The 15,089-nt window shown below is 59.8% G+C and overlaps 2 protein-coding genes across 7 annotated transcripts in view; both read right to left on the reverse strand.

Moving 5' to 3' along the window:
* Positions 1 to 5,902, reverse strand: part of LOC101105090 (ATPase family AAA domain containing 3A) — a 29,525-nt gene extending 23,623 nt beyond the window's left edge. For 5 of the 6 annotated variants that reach the window (XM_060396570.1, XM_060396569.1, XM_060396573.1 and 2 more), the window contains exons 1-3: positions 5,783 to 5,902; positions 4,137 to 4,694; positions 2,228 to 2,506 (exon numbers count right to left, since the gene is read on the reverse strand). In XM_060396570.1, coding sequence (XP_060252553.1) covers positions 2,228 to 2,506; positions 4,137 to 4,694; positions 5,783 to 5,849 — 904 coding nt within the window. In that variant the 5' untranslated portion in view covers positions 5,850 to 5,902. Of the gene's footprint in view, positions 1 to 705; positions 2,118 to 2,227; positions 2,507 to 4,136; positions 4,695 to 5,782 lie in introns of those variants that run through there. The other variant, XM_027975800.2, reaches the window with a different exon arrangement.
* A 4,750-nt stretch (positions 5,903 to 10,652) lies between these two features.
* Positions 10,653 to 13,963, reverse strand: TMEM88B (transmembrane protein 88B). Its single transcript, XM_027975801.2, has 2 exons — positions 13,382 to 13,963; positions 10,653 to 12,573 (listed from the first exon to the last, which is right to left on the reverse strand). The coding sequence occupies exons 1-2, from the start codon at positions 13,655 to 13,657 to the stop codon at positions 12,349 to 12,351; spliced, it is 501 nt and encodes a 166-aa protein (XP_027831602.1). The 5' UTR covers positions 13,658 to 13,963; the 3' UTR covers positions 10,653 to 12,348.
* Between the last annotated feature and the right edge of the window lie 1,126 nt (positions 13,964 to 15,089).

Genomic DNA, 15,089 nt, shown 5'->3' on the forward strand with positions numbered 1-15,089 from the left:
ACTAAGATCATGGCATCTGGTCCCATCACTTCATGGGAAATAGATGGGGAAACAGTGGAAATAGTGTCAGCCTTTATTTTGGGGGGCTCCAAAATCACTGCAGGTGGTGACTGCAGCCATGAAATTAAAAGACGCTTACTCCTTGGAAGGAAAGTTATGACCAACCTAGATAGTATATTGAAAAGCAGAGATATTACTTTTCCAACAAAGGTCCATCTAGTCAAGGCTATTGTTTTTCCAGTGGTCATGCATGGATATGAGAGTTGGACTGTGAAGAAAGCTGAGCGCCGAAGAATTGATGCTTTTGAACTGTGGTGTTGGAGGAGACTCTTGAGAGTCCCTTGGACTGCAAGGAGATCCAACCAGTCCATCCTAAAGGAAATCAGTCCTGGGTATTCATTGGAAGGACTGATGCTGAAGCTGAAACTCCAATACTTTGGCCACCTCATGTGAAGAGTTGACTCACTGGAAAAGACCCTTATGCTGGGAGGGATTGGGGGCAGGAGGAGAAGGGGACGACAGAGGATGAGATGGCTGGATGTCATCACCGAGTCGATGGACATGAGTTTGAGTGAACTCTGGGAGTCGGTGATGGACAGGGAGGCCTGGCGTGCTGCGATTCATGGGGTCGCGAAGAGTTGGACACAGCTGAGCAACTGAACTGAACTGAACTGAACTGAAAGCACTCTCAGGAGACTGCAGGGCTGAGTTTACATCTGATTTATTGTATTTTGTTGTAAAGGCTGGGTCATTAGTGGGGAAGATGAAAAGTGAGCACTGAGTCAGCGCAGGTGTGGAGGAGGTGCCTGTGGGGCCAAGTGGCAGCAGCACTGCCCGCCCTTGGGACTTGTCTGGTGGCCCCAGCACAATAAGGAGTGACAGGAGGTGGACACTGCAGGGACGGCTGGGGTGCAGCACCCAGAGGCACCTGGCCTGTCCCTGCCCCAGCACAGAGGCCCTCCACCCAGCAAAGGGAAAATCCCCTGCAAGTGCCAGCCTTGGGGCCCTGCAGGAACAGGCTCTCCTGTATCCAGGGTCCTGAATGCCAGGCTCTTGTCACATTCTTCCCAAAAGGTGCCACCTGGGTCCCAGAGGCTGTGGCTGGGCCCACGAGGGTTCTGGGTAGGAAGACAGGGCCACTGTTCCCAGCAAGCAAAGCACTGCCCCCAAGCCAGCTGAGCATGCCAGTGAAGACTGCCTCTCCAGCCACCCAGCTGCTAACCACAGGATCTACTGCCAGCACTTCCCCACCCCTTTTCCTGACACTATCCCCTCCAGAAAACCTTTGGGACCTGGCCAAAGCCAGCTCCTTCCCTTCCCACCCTGGACCCGAGTGGCTGGTGGGGACTCAGAACGGCCATCTGGACCAAGCTCCCTCAAACAGATGCCAGCCTTTGCCACCAGAGGTGCTGGCCTCTAACACAAGTGGGAGACCCGGCGACCCAGACGCCCTGTGGCCCTGGGTCCAGAGCCATCTGGAGTCTGATGTTCTCAACGGGCCCCCTGACGCCTTTTCCATCTCCCCGCTAAATCCTGCCCAAAGGACACCACCGAGTGCCCAGGTCTGGACCGGGCAGGGGAGGGAGTCGCAGCGGCACGCGCTGCTGCCATAGCTACGGCGGAAGGTGTGGCGAGGCTGCGTCCTGGAGGGCGGACGCCGGAGCGGGGAGCGCTCCTGCGCGGGGGTCCCGCGGGCCTAAGGCCGACAGCATCCCATCCCCGGGTCAAACCCACCGGGCTCGGGAGAAGGGGGCCCTCGGGTGCGCGGGCGCGACCGACTCACGGTTCCCGGCCCCCAGTCCTCTGCGGCTGGGGACGCGGGGCACGGCTGCGCTCGCCTTCGGGCGTGCAGGCCTTGGCTGACAGCGCCCTCTCGCGGCCCGAGCGGAAGGCTGCGGTCACGGTCACCAGGTAGGCGGTGCCGGGCGCCAGGCCCTGAAGCGTGGTGCTGTTCTCGCCCGCCGGTACCTCCACGCTTTGCGCCGCCCCGCCCCGCAGGGGCCCGACCTGCACATGGTAACCGAGCGCGGCGTCCGGGCCCAGCGCCGGGGCCCAGCTCACGCGCAAGCTGCGCGGCCTGGTGTGCGAGACGACGATGAGCTCCGGCCCGGTCTCCTCTGCGCGGGCGTGGGGGTGGGGGTGCGAGAAGTGCCCGTGAGCAGGAGCGGGCCGCGGCGCTCAGCCGGACCCGTACCCCCAGCCCGCCCGGCCCTGTGCCCCGCCTCACCTGGCAGCGTGCGCACCCGAAGGTGCTGTGATCTTAAGAGCCGCACGTTGGACTCTGGCACCAGAGCTACGTCGTAGTCCGTGTCTGGGTCCAGACCGGTCCAGGCCCAGCCCGTGGCGTTCCCTGGCAGCTGCTGACGGCGCGCGGCCCCCGGATCCGTGCTGGGCGCCAGCTCCAACACGTAATAGCCTGAGTCTGCCGTCAGTAGGGACGGCCAGGCCAGGCGGAAGCCGCTGGACGTAACCTCGGAGGCATGGAGCTGCTGCGGCCACATCGCATCTGAGCGGGGTGCAGAAGGTCAGAGGACAGAGGTGGCTTCTCGTGCGGGTCTCTGACTGTTGACTCGGGGTAGACTCCCAGAGCCTTGGAGCAGGAGCGGCGGAAGCAAGGCTAGGCTCGGCCACGCCTACCAGATGCTAAGGATCCGCCAAAGCGCGGGGCGCCAGGCTGGAGGAAGGACATGAGTGCAACCAGCCCCCCCACCTCCCCCGCCTTCGGCCGCTTCAGGAGCTTCCCTCCCCACCTCAGCTCCAAACTCAGACCAGTGGAGAGTTATAGCGGCCACCTCCCACCCAGCACTCAGGCCAGTGGGCTGGACAATGGGCCCTCAAGGGTGGCAGGGTTCAAAATGATGTCAGAGGATGCCCTCCCCACCACTCTGGGCAGCACGAGTGAACAGCACGAGGTCAAGGATCAGTTCTGCTTTGGATAGTCAAGGAAAAGGAAGCCCACAGCACAGCTAGGAGAGGAGAGGCTACTGGAGAATGTCCTGAGGGGTAGGAGAGATGTGACAAGCCCAAGGGCAGCTGGACCTGGAGGAGAGTGTGGTGGGGGGACTCTAGGGTGGGACCCCCAAACGTTACTCCTGAGCTTTGATGCCAAGCCCCAGAGGGTCATCTCAGTGACCTGGCAGGTGGGTGAGGCTAACAGATGTCTACACAGGGTTAAGTCAGGACCCGATGCTGTGAATGCTGGGTGCCCAGCTGCCTGGCTGGCACTCCCCTTGCCCATCGCCACACACAGACTCTGCCCCCAATCCCAGGAGAGCCACCCTACTGCCTCACTGCCCTGCAGCCTTGGACTTTTCCTCTCCAGCTGTTTGCCCTTTCTCCTGCTGTCCCCTTCAGGCTCAACCCTAGCAGCTGATCCATGGGCCACCAGGGCCAGGTGCCCTGGAGCAGATCTTCAGAAAGACCCTCTACCTCCCTCCAACCTACAGTCCAACTCCTGGTTTCAAGTGGATGATTAACTGCAGACCAAAATTCAGGAAGACCCTGGGTTGTTGGCATTTTTTCAGTGGCTATAGCAAACCCTGCCAGTGACCAGGCCCTTTAACTCCACCTCCTTCTCCTCCCTGTCCCTCTCACTAGCTGGGTCAGAGGCATCCAGAAGAAAGTCCCTGGGGAGCTGCTAGCCCCTGCAGCAGGCTCTCCCAGGCCCAGCCTCCTTTCCAGCAATGCCTAGTGTCGTCTCGCTCAAATCCCCTTCCCCTGGGGAAAGTAGGGACCCAGCTCTGGTTGGGGGCACTCTCTGCCCTTCCTGCCGTGGCCCTCCCCATTCCTCCAGGCATGGTGGGCTCATGTGCAGAGCTCTCAGGCTTGAAACCTCCTTCGCTACCTCTCCACATAGCCACAAGGCACATCTGCTCAGATCTAGCCCCCGGGTCCCTCAGACCTCACCAAACCCCCTACTCTCCAGTAGGGAGCTCACCTGGAGGTGTTTCCTCAGACCTGTCCTCTGTCCTCTGCCCAGGTGGTGGGACCTCTGTGGTGACCAGTTGGAGTGTGTCCCTGGAGAAGCCGGGTGTGCAGCCCTGGCCTCTGCTCCAGGCATGTGAGTTCCTCCTGGAGTCTTCCCAGCCCTCTTCCCGAATTCCCAGCTGGGGTTCCCCAGGCCCCCTCCCACCTACCGAGGATGGAGCCCCTCAGTGCCTGGGTGATGATGTGCAGGTCATCCACATCCACAAAGTGCAGGTGTTTCTCAGCAGGGGCCGAAGCGGCGGCAGACAGCTCCAAGAGGTTGCCCCGGCCAGTGCTGACGATGAAGACTGTGACCCCCAGGTCCTTCAGCTCCTGCATGGGGGGCCCCACGGGGTCGCTGGAGCCGCCGTCTGTCACCCACACCAGCACCTTTGGCACTCCCGGCCGGGCCCCTGCCGCCTTGGCAAACAGTTGCTCCTTGGCGTATGCCAGTGCCAGGCCAGTGTTGGTGTCACCCATGCGCTGCGCTGCAGCCCGTATGGCGTCCTGGACAGCTGAGCCTGAGCTGTGCTGGCTGAAGGGGAACTCGGTGTGCGGTCGGCTGCCCACGTGCACCAGGCTGGCACGCAGGGCTCCAGGACCCACGGGCAGCAGGGCTGCCAGTTGCCCCAAAAACTCCCGAACTCGGGAAAACTCATAATGAGACACGCTGGCTGAACTGTCCAACAGAAACAGCAGGTCCCCCTGAAGGGCAGATGCCGGAAGGCCTGGGGAAGAGGGGAAGGTTCAGCCCCTGGTGGTGGCCCCCAGACAGCCCCACACCCAGGGCAGAACCCCCAGGGCCTGAAATTTCCCTAAGCTGTCACTCGCCCTTACCTAAAGAAGCCCAGAAGGCCAGCTCAGCTACACCTCAAAGGTCCTGGGATGGCACCCCAGCGGGAGAGGGGCAGTAAAGCCAACAGGAGGTCCGAACCCTCAGCAATTCCACTTCTACGCCCTGGCCACATACCAGGGGGTCCCTCTGGGCTCCTGTCTCAACTGCAAAGGAAAGTTGACCCCTCCAAGCCCCCACCCCCTCCCTGCCTTCAGCGCAATCTGGGCGGGCTGGAGCTCAGTGTCCTGACCCCGCCCCCAGGAGTGGTGGGTGGATAAGTCTGGGCCACTGGGGCCTGGCTTCCTAGAAGTAGTCTGCACAGCTCACCCTCCAGGTAAGGCAGCCGGTGGCGGGTGGGGTGAAGGCATTCTGCAGCTGGGGAGACTGAGGACAGGGGAGGAGGCACGGGGAAGACAGAGCACTGCCTGCAGCCTCTCCCACAGTCCAGAAGGCTGGGTTGGAGTCCTGACCCCACTTACAGATGATGTCATCCCTGCCTGGGCCCCATCCTCTGCTCTGTCCAGACCCAGGAAGCAGGTTACCTGCTGCAGCAGCCTGAGGGCCCGATCACCCCTCAGGCGACTACGCCTTGCTCTCCGCTCCCCAGGGAGCAGATGGGCCCCTAGGTCACGAGCAGACAGCGGCCTGGGGTGTCTCGGGCCTGGTACTAGCCTTGGAGCCTCAGTTTCCCTCAACCTAGTTGAACGACGCCAACCCTCTTACCATCCTTCGTCTAAGGGTCATTCCAAGCAAAGGGAAAACTGAGGCAGGAACAAGCGTCCCCGATTGGCACCTCCCACTCCTCCGATCAGGCCCTAAAATCCCGCCGAGTTGCTGGCGGGGCCTGCGCCTCACGTGGGTGGGGTCCCCTGCCAGCCGCCCCGGCCCCGAGCAGCGGAAGGAGAGCGTGGCTCAGCGCGGACATCAGAGGGTGGACGGGCACAGAGAGCCGAGCCTGACCCAGCCGCCCGCCTCACTCACCACGTTCCGCGCCGCTCCGGGCCAGCCGCAGGCTCAGAGCCAGGCCGATCACCGTCCAGGGCAGCATCGCGCGCGACGGGACGGCAGCCCTCTCCCTGCACTGGTGTTTCGCTCGCTCCTGGGCTGTGGGGCGCGCGGCCGCGCGGGTCGGACCCGGGCCCCGCCCCCTGGAGGCCCCGCCCACCGCGGCCCGCGTCCGGAGGAGCACTGGCTCTGGGAGGCGCACGCTCGCGAGGCCCAGGTGTGCGGCGACATGTTCCATTCATACGCGCGTGGCATGCACACACATAAACTCTTCTGTCTCCCTTTGGGCTGTAAGGCCTTGGAGTCTGCCCTGCTTCTACCCCCTGCCCCCTTCCCCAGCCAGGAGCAGAGCAGGGAGCCACCAAGCTGGATCATCCCTAGGCTTGCTGTCCTTGTATCCTCAGCGCTGGGAGTCCCTGAAGCCAAGTCCAAGAGAGCCCCAGGAGGTGTGAGAGTGTGGGGGTGACACCAAAAACAAGGCTTGGGAAGGGGCAAGTGTATGAAAGCAGAGATCAGGAGGGCAGAACTTAGAACGTTGGGAGAGGAGAAAAAACCTCAGACATTCAAGGAGGGGTTTCTGAGGGGACACAAAGACCCCACCTCACCAGGCTTCTTGGAGGAAGAGGCATACAGGTGAGGATGGCTGATTCAGGCCTGTCCTATATGACCGTGCTGGGCCTACAGCTGTCCCCAATAAGAGACTCAGGGCCAGGGCTGAGGCCAAACTCCAGGACTGAGGATAGACCCTCCCCAGCAGCGCACTGGGGAAGCACTCCAGGGACTCACTGTGACCAGGAAACTTGCAGCTCTGATCTTGGCTGGACCAGAGCAGAGGTGGCTGCCTGCAGGGGGCATCCTGAGGTACACTCAGCCCTCCCCCCCACCCACACCAGGGCAAATTCCTTGCCCTCAGGTGAGGCGAGGCTGGCAGAGTCCTGTGGGCAGGACTGCCCTCCTCCCTCCTAAAATGCCTTCCTGTGGGGTCACCATTGCCCTGTCTCAGCCACTCCTCTCTGAGGAGCTCAGTGAGGGGTGGCGGGGCACAGGACTTCATGGGGAGGCAGTAGGCCATCTCTGCCAGGATGTCCCCTCCCTTCCCCCCTGTCAGGAGGTGCTCAGCCCGGAGGACGGATGAAACTCAATGGTTTTCCTTCCTCCCTTTCTGTCAGGTGAGACGCCAGGCTGTGAGACAGGCCGGAGCTCTGACTTTGTCTAAAAAAGGAAGCAGCTCAGCTGAGCCTGAGTAGCTGGGGCAGGAACAAGCGAGAACTGTGTCCCTGCCACACCCCCCCTTGCCGGGAATCTTGGCAGTGACGGGGCTGGCTCAGCTCCACAGACCTCAGGCCTCAGCTAGGACCAGAGACTGCCTGGTGTTTCCGCCTGGGCCCTGGGGGGCGACAGTGGGCTTGAACCCCCAAAGTTCAGGGTGTACCACCCAGAGGAATGGCTCCTGGCCCCCAGCCCTCCAGCAGATGAGGCTGAGCAGGGCTGCTTTGGATATGGGGCCATGAGGGGAGACAGCTGAAGACAATCCGGGGGCCCAGCGGGGGTCTGACCCAAGTACACGCATGCAGACGCACTTGGCTTATCCTTCACCTTGCTGGGCACCCACTAGCAGGGCACCAGGCCATGCTGGATCTGCCTTGTGGCCTCCCCACTCCTGGCCAGCGGTGGGCCCAGAGTCACACCTCGGCTGTGCTGCTGGACTGACAGGGAAGTTTCCCTTCTGGAAAAACTGAGCTGCTCTTCTTGGCCACTACTCAAGCCCTTGAGGAAGCAGGCATCCTCCTCCCTCCAGCTCTCCATCAGGGGGAGAAAGGACAGGGGACCTGGCCTCGGCAGTGGTGATAAGGGCCTCTCTCCAGCCTTGGTTGAGCTCAGCCACCTGCTTTGGCTGAGAGCCCCTCCTGATGCTCATGCTGAGCTCTGACTTGCTCACCGAGAGACTAAGACCATCCCACCCTCACTGGGTCAGCTCTGCCCCTCAGGCCCCCTGCTCTGCCCTGTGGCTCAGCCGGCTCTGCTGCCAGCATCATGGAGAGTCTCCTTTACCCTGCCCCTCGCCCAGCGGAGACATGGGCAGACAAAGGTTCCTAGGGAACCTGGGGGTCAGCCAGGGGTTTGTAGTAGTTCAGACCAGGGCTGGGCCTGAGGCAGACACCAGAGGAAGCACAAATATAATGGCCTGGAAACCTCCTCTCTGAAGGAAGACAGGCCTGGGGGCAGGAGGGGCAGAAAAGGACCAGAGGGGGCCAGGACACAGCTGGCCCCAGTCCCATGCCTCTCCCTCCACCGGAGCCAGCCCCTGCCTGACCCAGGTGTCCTGGGAACGAGGAGGGACAGGGAGTCCCCAGTCGTCACTTCCTAGAACTCGCCCACCCTGCCTGTTGGTCCACAAGCAGATGGATGGGGATCCACAAAACCCAGGGACAACATTGCTCTCCAAGGCACTGTCCCTGCCCCCAGCCAGTCCACGGGAATGCGCCCTCCTCCGCACCATCCACGCCTACGCGGAGAAGAAGGGCCTTTTGTCCCCAGCTAGCTGTGGTCATGTTGACCCCAGGGAAAAGGGCAGCTCCCGGGGCCTCTGACCCCACCCCTGACCCCAGCCTAGAGCCTGAGGGGCAGAGTGGCCTGGCCCCACCCCATCCCTTGGGGGTGCCTGCGCTGCTGATTTTCATGTCAGTTGTGCCTCATACAGGCACCCACACATGCTGGGAGACACAAAAACTGGAAGTGGGGGGCACCTCCTGTGGGCCTGGGATGAGTGGCCAAGCTCAAGGCCCCCTGACCACACCCAGCAGTCGGAGGAGCAGAGGGAGGGGGTGGCCTACCACCACTCGCCCCGCTGCCCCACCCACACATTCTTTTAGACTCAACCTGCCTGCTTGTGGTCAGGGACATGCCAGGGCCTGAGGGCCAGTCCTGGGGGTCTGATTGTCCCATTGTTTCACTTCCTAAGTGCCCCAGCCTGTTCCTTGTGGCCCCAGAGACAACCCCTACCCAATCTTTCAGCCAGCGACACCCAGGGTGGCAGGTGGGCAGCCTGGTCACAGGGTGGGTGCCAACCCAGCTGCACTTATCCTTTATCTCCGTGCTGGGCCCAGTCACATGACAGATTCTACCCTGGGGACGCACAGGCCCTGGGACATGCAGGCCCTGGGCTCAGCCCATGTCCTCCCAGCCCTGCCAAGCTAGAAGAGGAATGGGAAGTGGCAAGCTTGCAAAAATACGTGTCTACTCATTTTTCCTCTTGGAGGATAGGGTCATGTCAGAGCAGGTGGGCAGGAGCTAGAGGAAGTACCAGGGCTCCAGGATGAGGGCCTGCCAGTATGTATGAGGACAGTAAGGAGGCCTGGGAGGCAGAAGGGCAGTGGCAGTGTTCATGGGGGTGGCAAGAACCCAGGGGGAGGGTGATATCAAGCCTTGTAGACTAGAAGCAGAAGGGCAGAGCTCGGAGGCAGAAAGGCAGGAGGGAATCCAGTTGTTCCTGGGTTTTCAGCCTGTGCGAAAACTGCACAGTGGTGCCCTTCATGAGGTGAGACCCCCCCCCCCTCCCTAATTTGGGTTCCCTGTGCTGGAACCTTCTGCAACAGGGAGTAACTACCATGCCCTGTCTCAGCCCCAAGCAGGGTCCTGGCAAGCTTGTGTGGGGAAGGAGAGAGCAGGGAAGGACAGATTTGTGTCCACACCTTGGTAGGGGGCTCCCCAGGGGGTGGGGGTGAGGCCCTGGGGCAGGGGGAGGGACCTCAGGCCCCAGAGCCAGCAGGGGCCTCTGCCTAGTTCTCCCCAGCCCACCCATCACAGCTGTTTCTGGCTGACATGCCTGTGTGGGGACAGGGCTCACAACTGTCACAGGGTGCCGGCTGTGGGGACACAATGGGCCCCTCCTAGCTGCTCCCCACTCAGGGTGTGCCTGCAGACACCTGAGTTGCCAGGAAATACTTTGTGAGTGAATACACGGCCCTGGGCAGATCAGGAAACCTCCCAAAGCCCAGACTCGACACCTGTGGGGTCTGGAGAAAAGCCCGCCAGGGGTGTGAGGGACGGCAGACAGAATGTAGGCATGCCCTCACATGCACACACACGTATACCCATACACAATGCACACACACATGCACCCACAGCCAGGTGCACAATGGCTGGGCAAGGGCCCGGCTGCTTGCAGAGATTTTTTTTTCCCAAAGTGAGGGTCTCATCTTGACCCACCCAGTAGCTCAAGGCCTCTACCCTCTACTTTCCCCACCCTGACAGCTAACGCCCCAAAGGAGACCACTAGGCTCCTCCGTCAACCTTCTACAACCCCCCACAAGCGTTCCTTTTGTGAGTGGGTGGTAGCTAGAGCTGAGGCAGGCTGTCCCCGGGGCCAGCTGAAGGCCATGTGGGGCTTGGGTAAGCCTGGGAAGCCAGGATCCACCTTCTGAAAGGCAGCTCAGCAGCTGAGCTCCCCAGGGTGGCCTCCCCACCCCCACCAAGCCCAGCTGTTGTTTTGATGACTCCAGGGCCAGGCAGATCCTCAGGAGAGCCCTTATCCTCAACGCTTGGCCAGAGCAGCCCGACCCTAGGCAGGAGGGGAAGGAGGGCGGTCTCAGACCAGGAAAGCTCTCCTTGGGCATGGGGCAGCCAGCCAGGCTCCCGTGTGACTGGCCACAGACAATTGGAAAACCCCAAGGACTCCTGCTGGACCTGAGCCAAGCCCGCTCCGCGCTCTGTTCAAGCCACAGCTGAGTCTGAACCTTGGGCACATCTGGACCCTAGTCTCCTGGTCACAGGTGGAGTCCTGCTGGCAACACAATGTGCTAGGACCTTCCCAAGGTCTTCCAGCTATTACTGGATTCTGGACAAATTACAACAAATACATCTTTAATACACTGCTGGGCTTACAAGGAAGCAGATCTCTCCAAGCCCCCTCCCCTCCAAGAAACACTGAAAAGAAGTATATAAATAAACAAACTGAAGAATAGTGAACAGAAACCAGGAGGCTGAAGTGAAACAAACAGGAAAGCAGAGAATTCCCTAAACACAGGATGGAGACCCACACCGCATGAGGGCCACAGGCATGGTAGGCTACCAACCAGATCCCTAATAAGGACACAGGCTGGGCATGCCTCACAAGGGCATCCTCTCTGGAGGGACATGACCGCAGAATTTTCACAGGTGTGGGCTGACGCTTACCAAGTACAAACATTCAAAGAAACAACATGCAATTACTGAGCCAGCAGAAACAACAAATAACAGATTTAGACCCCAAGGCAAAGGAAGCATAGTTGCTAAGTGCAGACTATAAAATAACTCTGTGAAATGTTCCTGCTGGAATCCATGCACCGAGACCATCAAAATGATCAGATGTGAATGAATAAGAAATGAGTAGTGTAACTTTTGAGCTTCCCAGGTGGCGCTAGTGGTAAACAACCTACCTGCCAATGCAGGAGACCTAAGAGACAGGGGTTAGATCCCTGGGTTGGGAAGATACCCTGGAGGGGGGCATGGCAACCCACTACAGTATTCATGCCTGGAGAATCCCATGGACAGAGGAGCCTGGCAGGCTAGTGTTCCTAGGGTCGCAAAGAATTGGACGCGATTTAGCACACAGACAGTATAACTTGTAGATGTGTGCTTAGTTGCTCAGTCGTGTCTGACTCTTCCGGACTCCATAGACTCTAGCCCACCAGGCTCTTTTTGGATAGGAGGACAGTCAGCAGATTAGACACAACTAGTGTTTAGTGAACTAGAAGAGGAAGATGAGGAAACTGCCTAAAACAAGTGCAGCACAGGGAGACGAGAAGGAAGACACAGAAGAGAGATGAACTGACAGAAGTAATAGGAGGACAGGAAGTATTAATGTAGTAGGTGTTTCCCAAGAAAGAAAATGTGGAATGAATGAGGCAGAAGTGAAGAAATAATGGTTGGGAATTCTCCATTACTGATGAAAGATGTGAATCCCTAGGAACGGGAAACAAACACACTGTGTACCAAAGGAATAAACCAGAAACATGCTTGAAAGCAAAACACACAAAAGACGGAAAATATCTCAAAATTAGAGGAACTGACAGAGCCCTTGCTCTAACGCTGACGCAGGCCTCCGGCTGAGCCCTGCACACTCTGCTGCTCTGGCCGTTGAACCTCTGGGACAGTGGAGTGTGGAAGTTGCCGGAGCGAGTCTCCTCAGCTCTACAACTCGCTGACCAGACGGCGGCCCGCAGGGTCTGCACGTGGTCGGGGCACAGGAGCCTTGGGTAGTCCCAGAGGCAGAAGCCAGGAAGGCCGCTTTTCTCAGAGTCTGGCCTCGCATCGCATCTCAGGGCCATCTCCCTGCTCCCTGGGGGGCGTCCCAGCCTCTCGAATGTGGGGTCTGGCGAGGGTGGGGAAAGGCCGCCCAGTTCCGGGAGAGTCCGGTGCCATCTCGCGGCACGTCGGAGCACTGCGCTCGCGCTTGCCGGGCAGGGATTTGAACGCAGACCCTTGAGCTCGCCAGCCTGGGGCCACTGATGGGGGACACGGGGTAGTTCGAGGGCCTCCGGGATTTGAAGAGGCGTCTGGGGTCACACCCAGGCGCAGAGCTGCTTCTCCCCGTCGGACTGGCGGCGGGGTCCGGGGCTCCAAGTAGGGGGCGGCAGCAGCGAGTGGAGGCGTCGGGCCAGGTGGGCGCGAGCGGCCGAGGCGAGCACCAGCAGCGGAGGCAGCGAGAGGAAGCCCGACACGATGACCGCCGCGGAGCCGCGGTCGGACAGCAGCGCGCGGCACGCGGGGCTGGGCGCCGGGTGGACCTGAGAACCAGGCGGATGATCAGGCTGGGCGGTGGGGGGGGTCTCAGTTCCGGGGCGGGGCCCGAGGTCGGGCAGACCACAGAGGAGGATGGGTAGGGTGCGGGGGCTGGGGCTGGCTGTGGGCCAGACATTTCCTAACCGAGGATGGGAGATGGGGGACCCAGGCGTTAAATGACCCGAGTAGGAGTCCCCTGAGGAGAGGCTCAGAGAATAGCAAGCTGGCTCCTCGACCTCCGCCTTCCTCCCTTCTGTGCTCTCCATGGTCCTTCCCTACGCTGGCATCTGACCCCGAAGCCCTACCTCGGGGTGCCGCCAGCTGGTATTAACCTTCTCTTCTGCAGCCAAAGTTTGGTTCCCCTCCCCTGCTGTATGCCTACAGAAAGAGGGACACGGGGCCCACCTGCCTATACCCTCCCCATCCCAGACCTAGCCGTAGCCCATTCCATAGGTGGGGAAACCCATCCCCGGGTAGGAGGGGTCTTCAGAGGGCCTGTGTTGGGGGGCCTGAGGGGTGAGGGCTGTGGACTGGTTAAATCCGACGATATCTTTATCTCCTCTTCCTGGAAGCCTTCTCCTCTCCCCACCCTGCCCAGCTGTCCAGGCCCTGGTGGCTCCTGGTACAATGCTGAGAGGCCTCAAAGAAGGGAGACAGCCATCCCCTTGTTGGCAAACAAAAGCTCTTCTTTTGCTGTGGCCCATGGCAGGGCGGGGGGCTTGGCAGAAGAAAGGGCTCTTTAGGGAGGAGCACCCACACTCCTCAAGGACCCCAGACAGTTCCCCAGTCTTGCCCAGGGAAGGCTTAGCTCACCCTCGAGTGACACAGGAATCCCAGGTACACGACGGCAGCTGCAGGCAGCAGCACCAGCAGGAACACAGCTGCCGGCAGCAGCAGGTGGAGCAGGAGCCGGGCCAGGGCCCATCCTTGGAGCAGCAGGGTCCCCAGGCCTTGGGCAGCCAGGCTTGCCCACCTTGGGGACATCAGGTCTGAAGCCTGGCGGTCAGGAAGCCTCCGGGGCAGCATGGGTGCTGTGTCTGAAGGGTCTCGTCCCTCATCCTCCTCTGTCTCCCTCTCCTGATCACTCATGCCCTCAGCAGTGGGCCCGGTGGGCTCACAGCAGCAGTCACGTGGGAGGACTGAAGCCCCTCACCCCCGTCAGATTAGTAACCTTTTAACCCTAGGTCGCCAGGTCAGATCTCTGCTCAGATTCTAGCAACCGAAGTGAACCCAGCTGGAGGGCAGGACCCTGGCCCAGGTAGGTCCACCCCTGACCATCCGTCTCCAGGGCCACACTTGAGCGGCAGGTCCCTATTGCCAGGCTGACCCTCTCTCTCTGCCAGGTTCCTACAGCTGTGGCCCTGGCCAGTCTCTCTGCTGGCCCCTGCGTGCTCTGGTCAGAGCCTTCACAGCTGTCCTGACAACTCTGCACTGGGCCCTCCTCCCTCTGAGTCCCGCCTTCTCCCCGCTTCCAGCCCCTGCACACAATGACTTCATTTCATCAGTCTCAACTGGCAATTAATTGCCCCATCAGTAGCTGCCTCAGAGAAGTCAACACCCAACCCACCTCTCAGCCCTAGTCCCCCTGGTCCCTTCATCCCCCACACCTGGCCCCTCTCAGCATCAGAGAAACAGCCCCAAAAGATGCAAGCCTGTTGAGAAGGCACGTGAGCAGTGCATGTGAAATGCTTGGTGTGGGACTCAGCACACAGTAGGCGCTCAATAATGTCAGCTGCCACCACAGGAATCCTTTTTGTCAGAATCCAATCCATCCTGAAAACAGGGGGAGTGTGTACTCCATTATTTCAAGTAAGTGGGGAAAAGCATTCTTAGCCCTTCCAAAAACCCTAATTTCTCCAAATGTTACCAAAATATAGTTAGCACCTAACAGTCTCCTGGCGGTTTTGTGCACAACCTACAGCATTTTAAAGGGCACTTAGGTGAGTAGTTGACACTTAAACACTGAGTAGGTTGTCTGGGAGCTGGACGAAGGAGGCTGGGTGATACCAGATGGGAAAGTTTCTCTTTCCCTTCCCACACAGTCCGCCTCATCCCTTCCATTCCTAACATTTTCCAGGTCTCTCAAGTTCACCAACACCCTTTCACCTGGCAGGGATGCAGACGATGATAGTGACAGTGCACAATTCGTTCAAGGGACGCTGGTGGTAGCACCGTGTGGGGCTCCTGGGCACAAAGCCTTTGTGTCCCCCATTTATTTGATTATAGGGAACAGCCTTCACTCAGCCTCCATGACCTTCCCTGAGTTCCAATGGGCAGATTCAAGCCATTGTTCATTAGGGAAGGGAGGGAATGGCAGACCAGAGAGAAAACATCAGGAGCAGCCTTGGGGTAAGGTCCTGTTTCCCCATCAAGGGATACACACAACAATTTCTTTGAGTTATTTTGCAGATAACGAAACCCCCTCCAGGTGGGAGAAGTTAACAATTAACAATGGACTACTGCCCATAAGCATGTAGACCCCGGACCAGTGGGACCTGAAGGTTGAAAAGGCTGACTCCCA

The sequence above is a fragment of the Ovis aries genome, chromosome 12, assembly GCF_016772045.2.
Source record: "Ovis aries strain OAR_USU_Benz2616 breed Rambouillet chromosome 12, ARS-UI_Ramb_v3.0, whole genome shotgun sequence".
Lineage (NCBI taxonomy): Eukaryota > Metazoa > Chordata > Mammalia > Artiodactyla > Bovidae > Ovis > Ovis aries.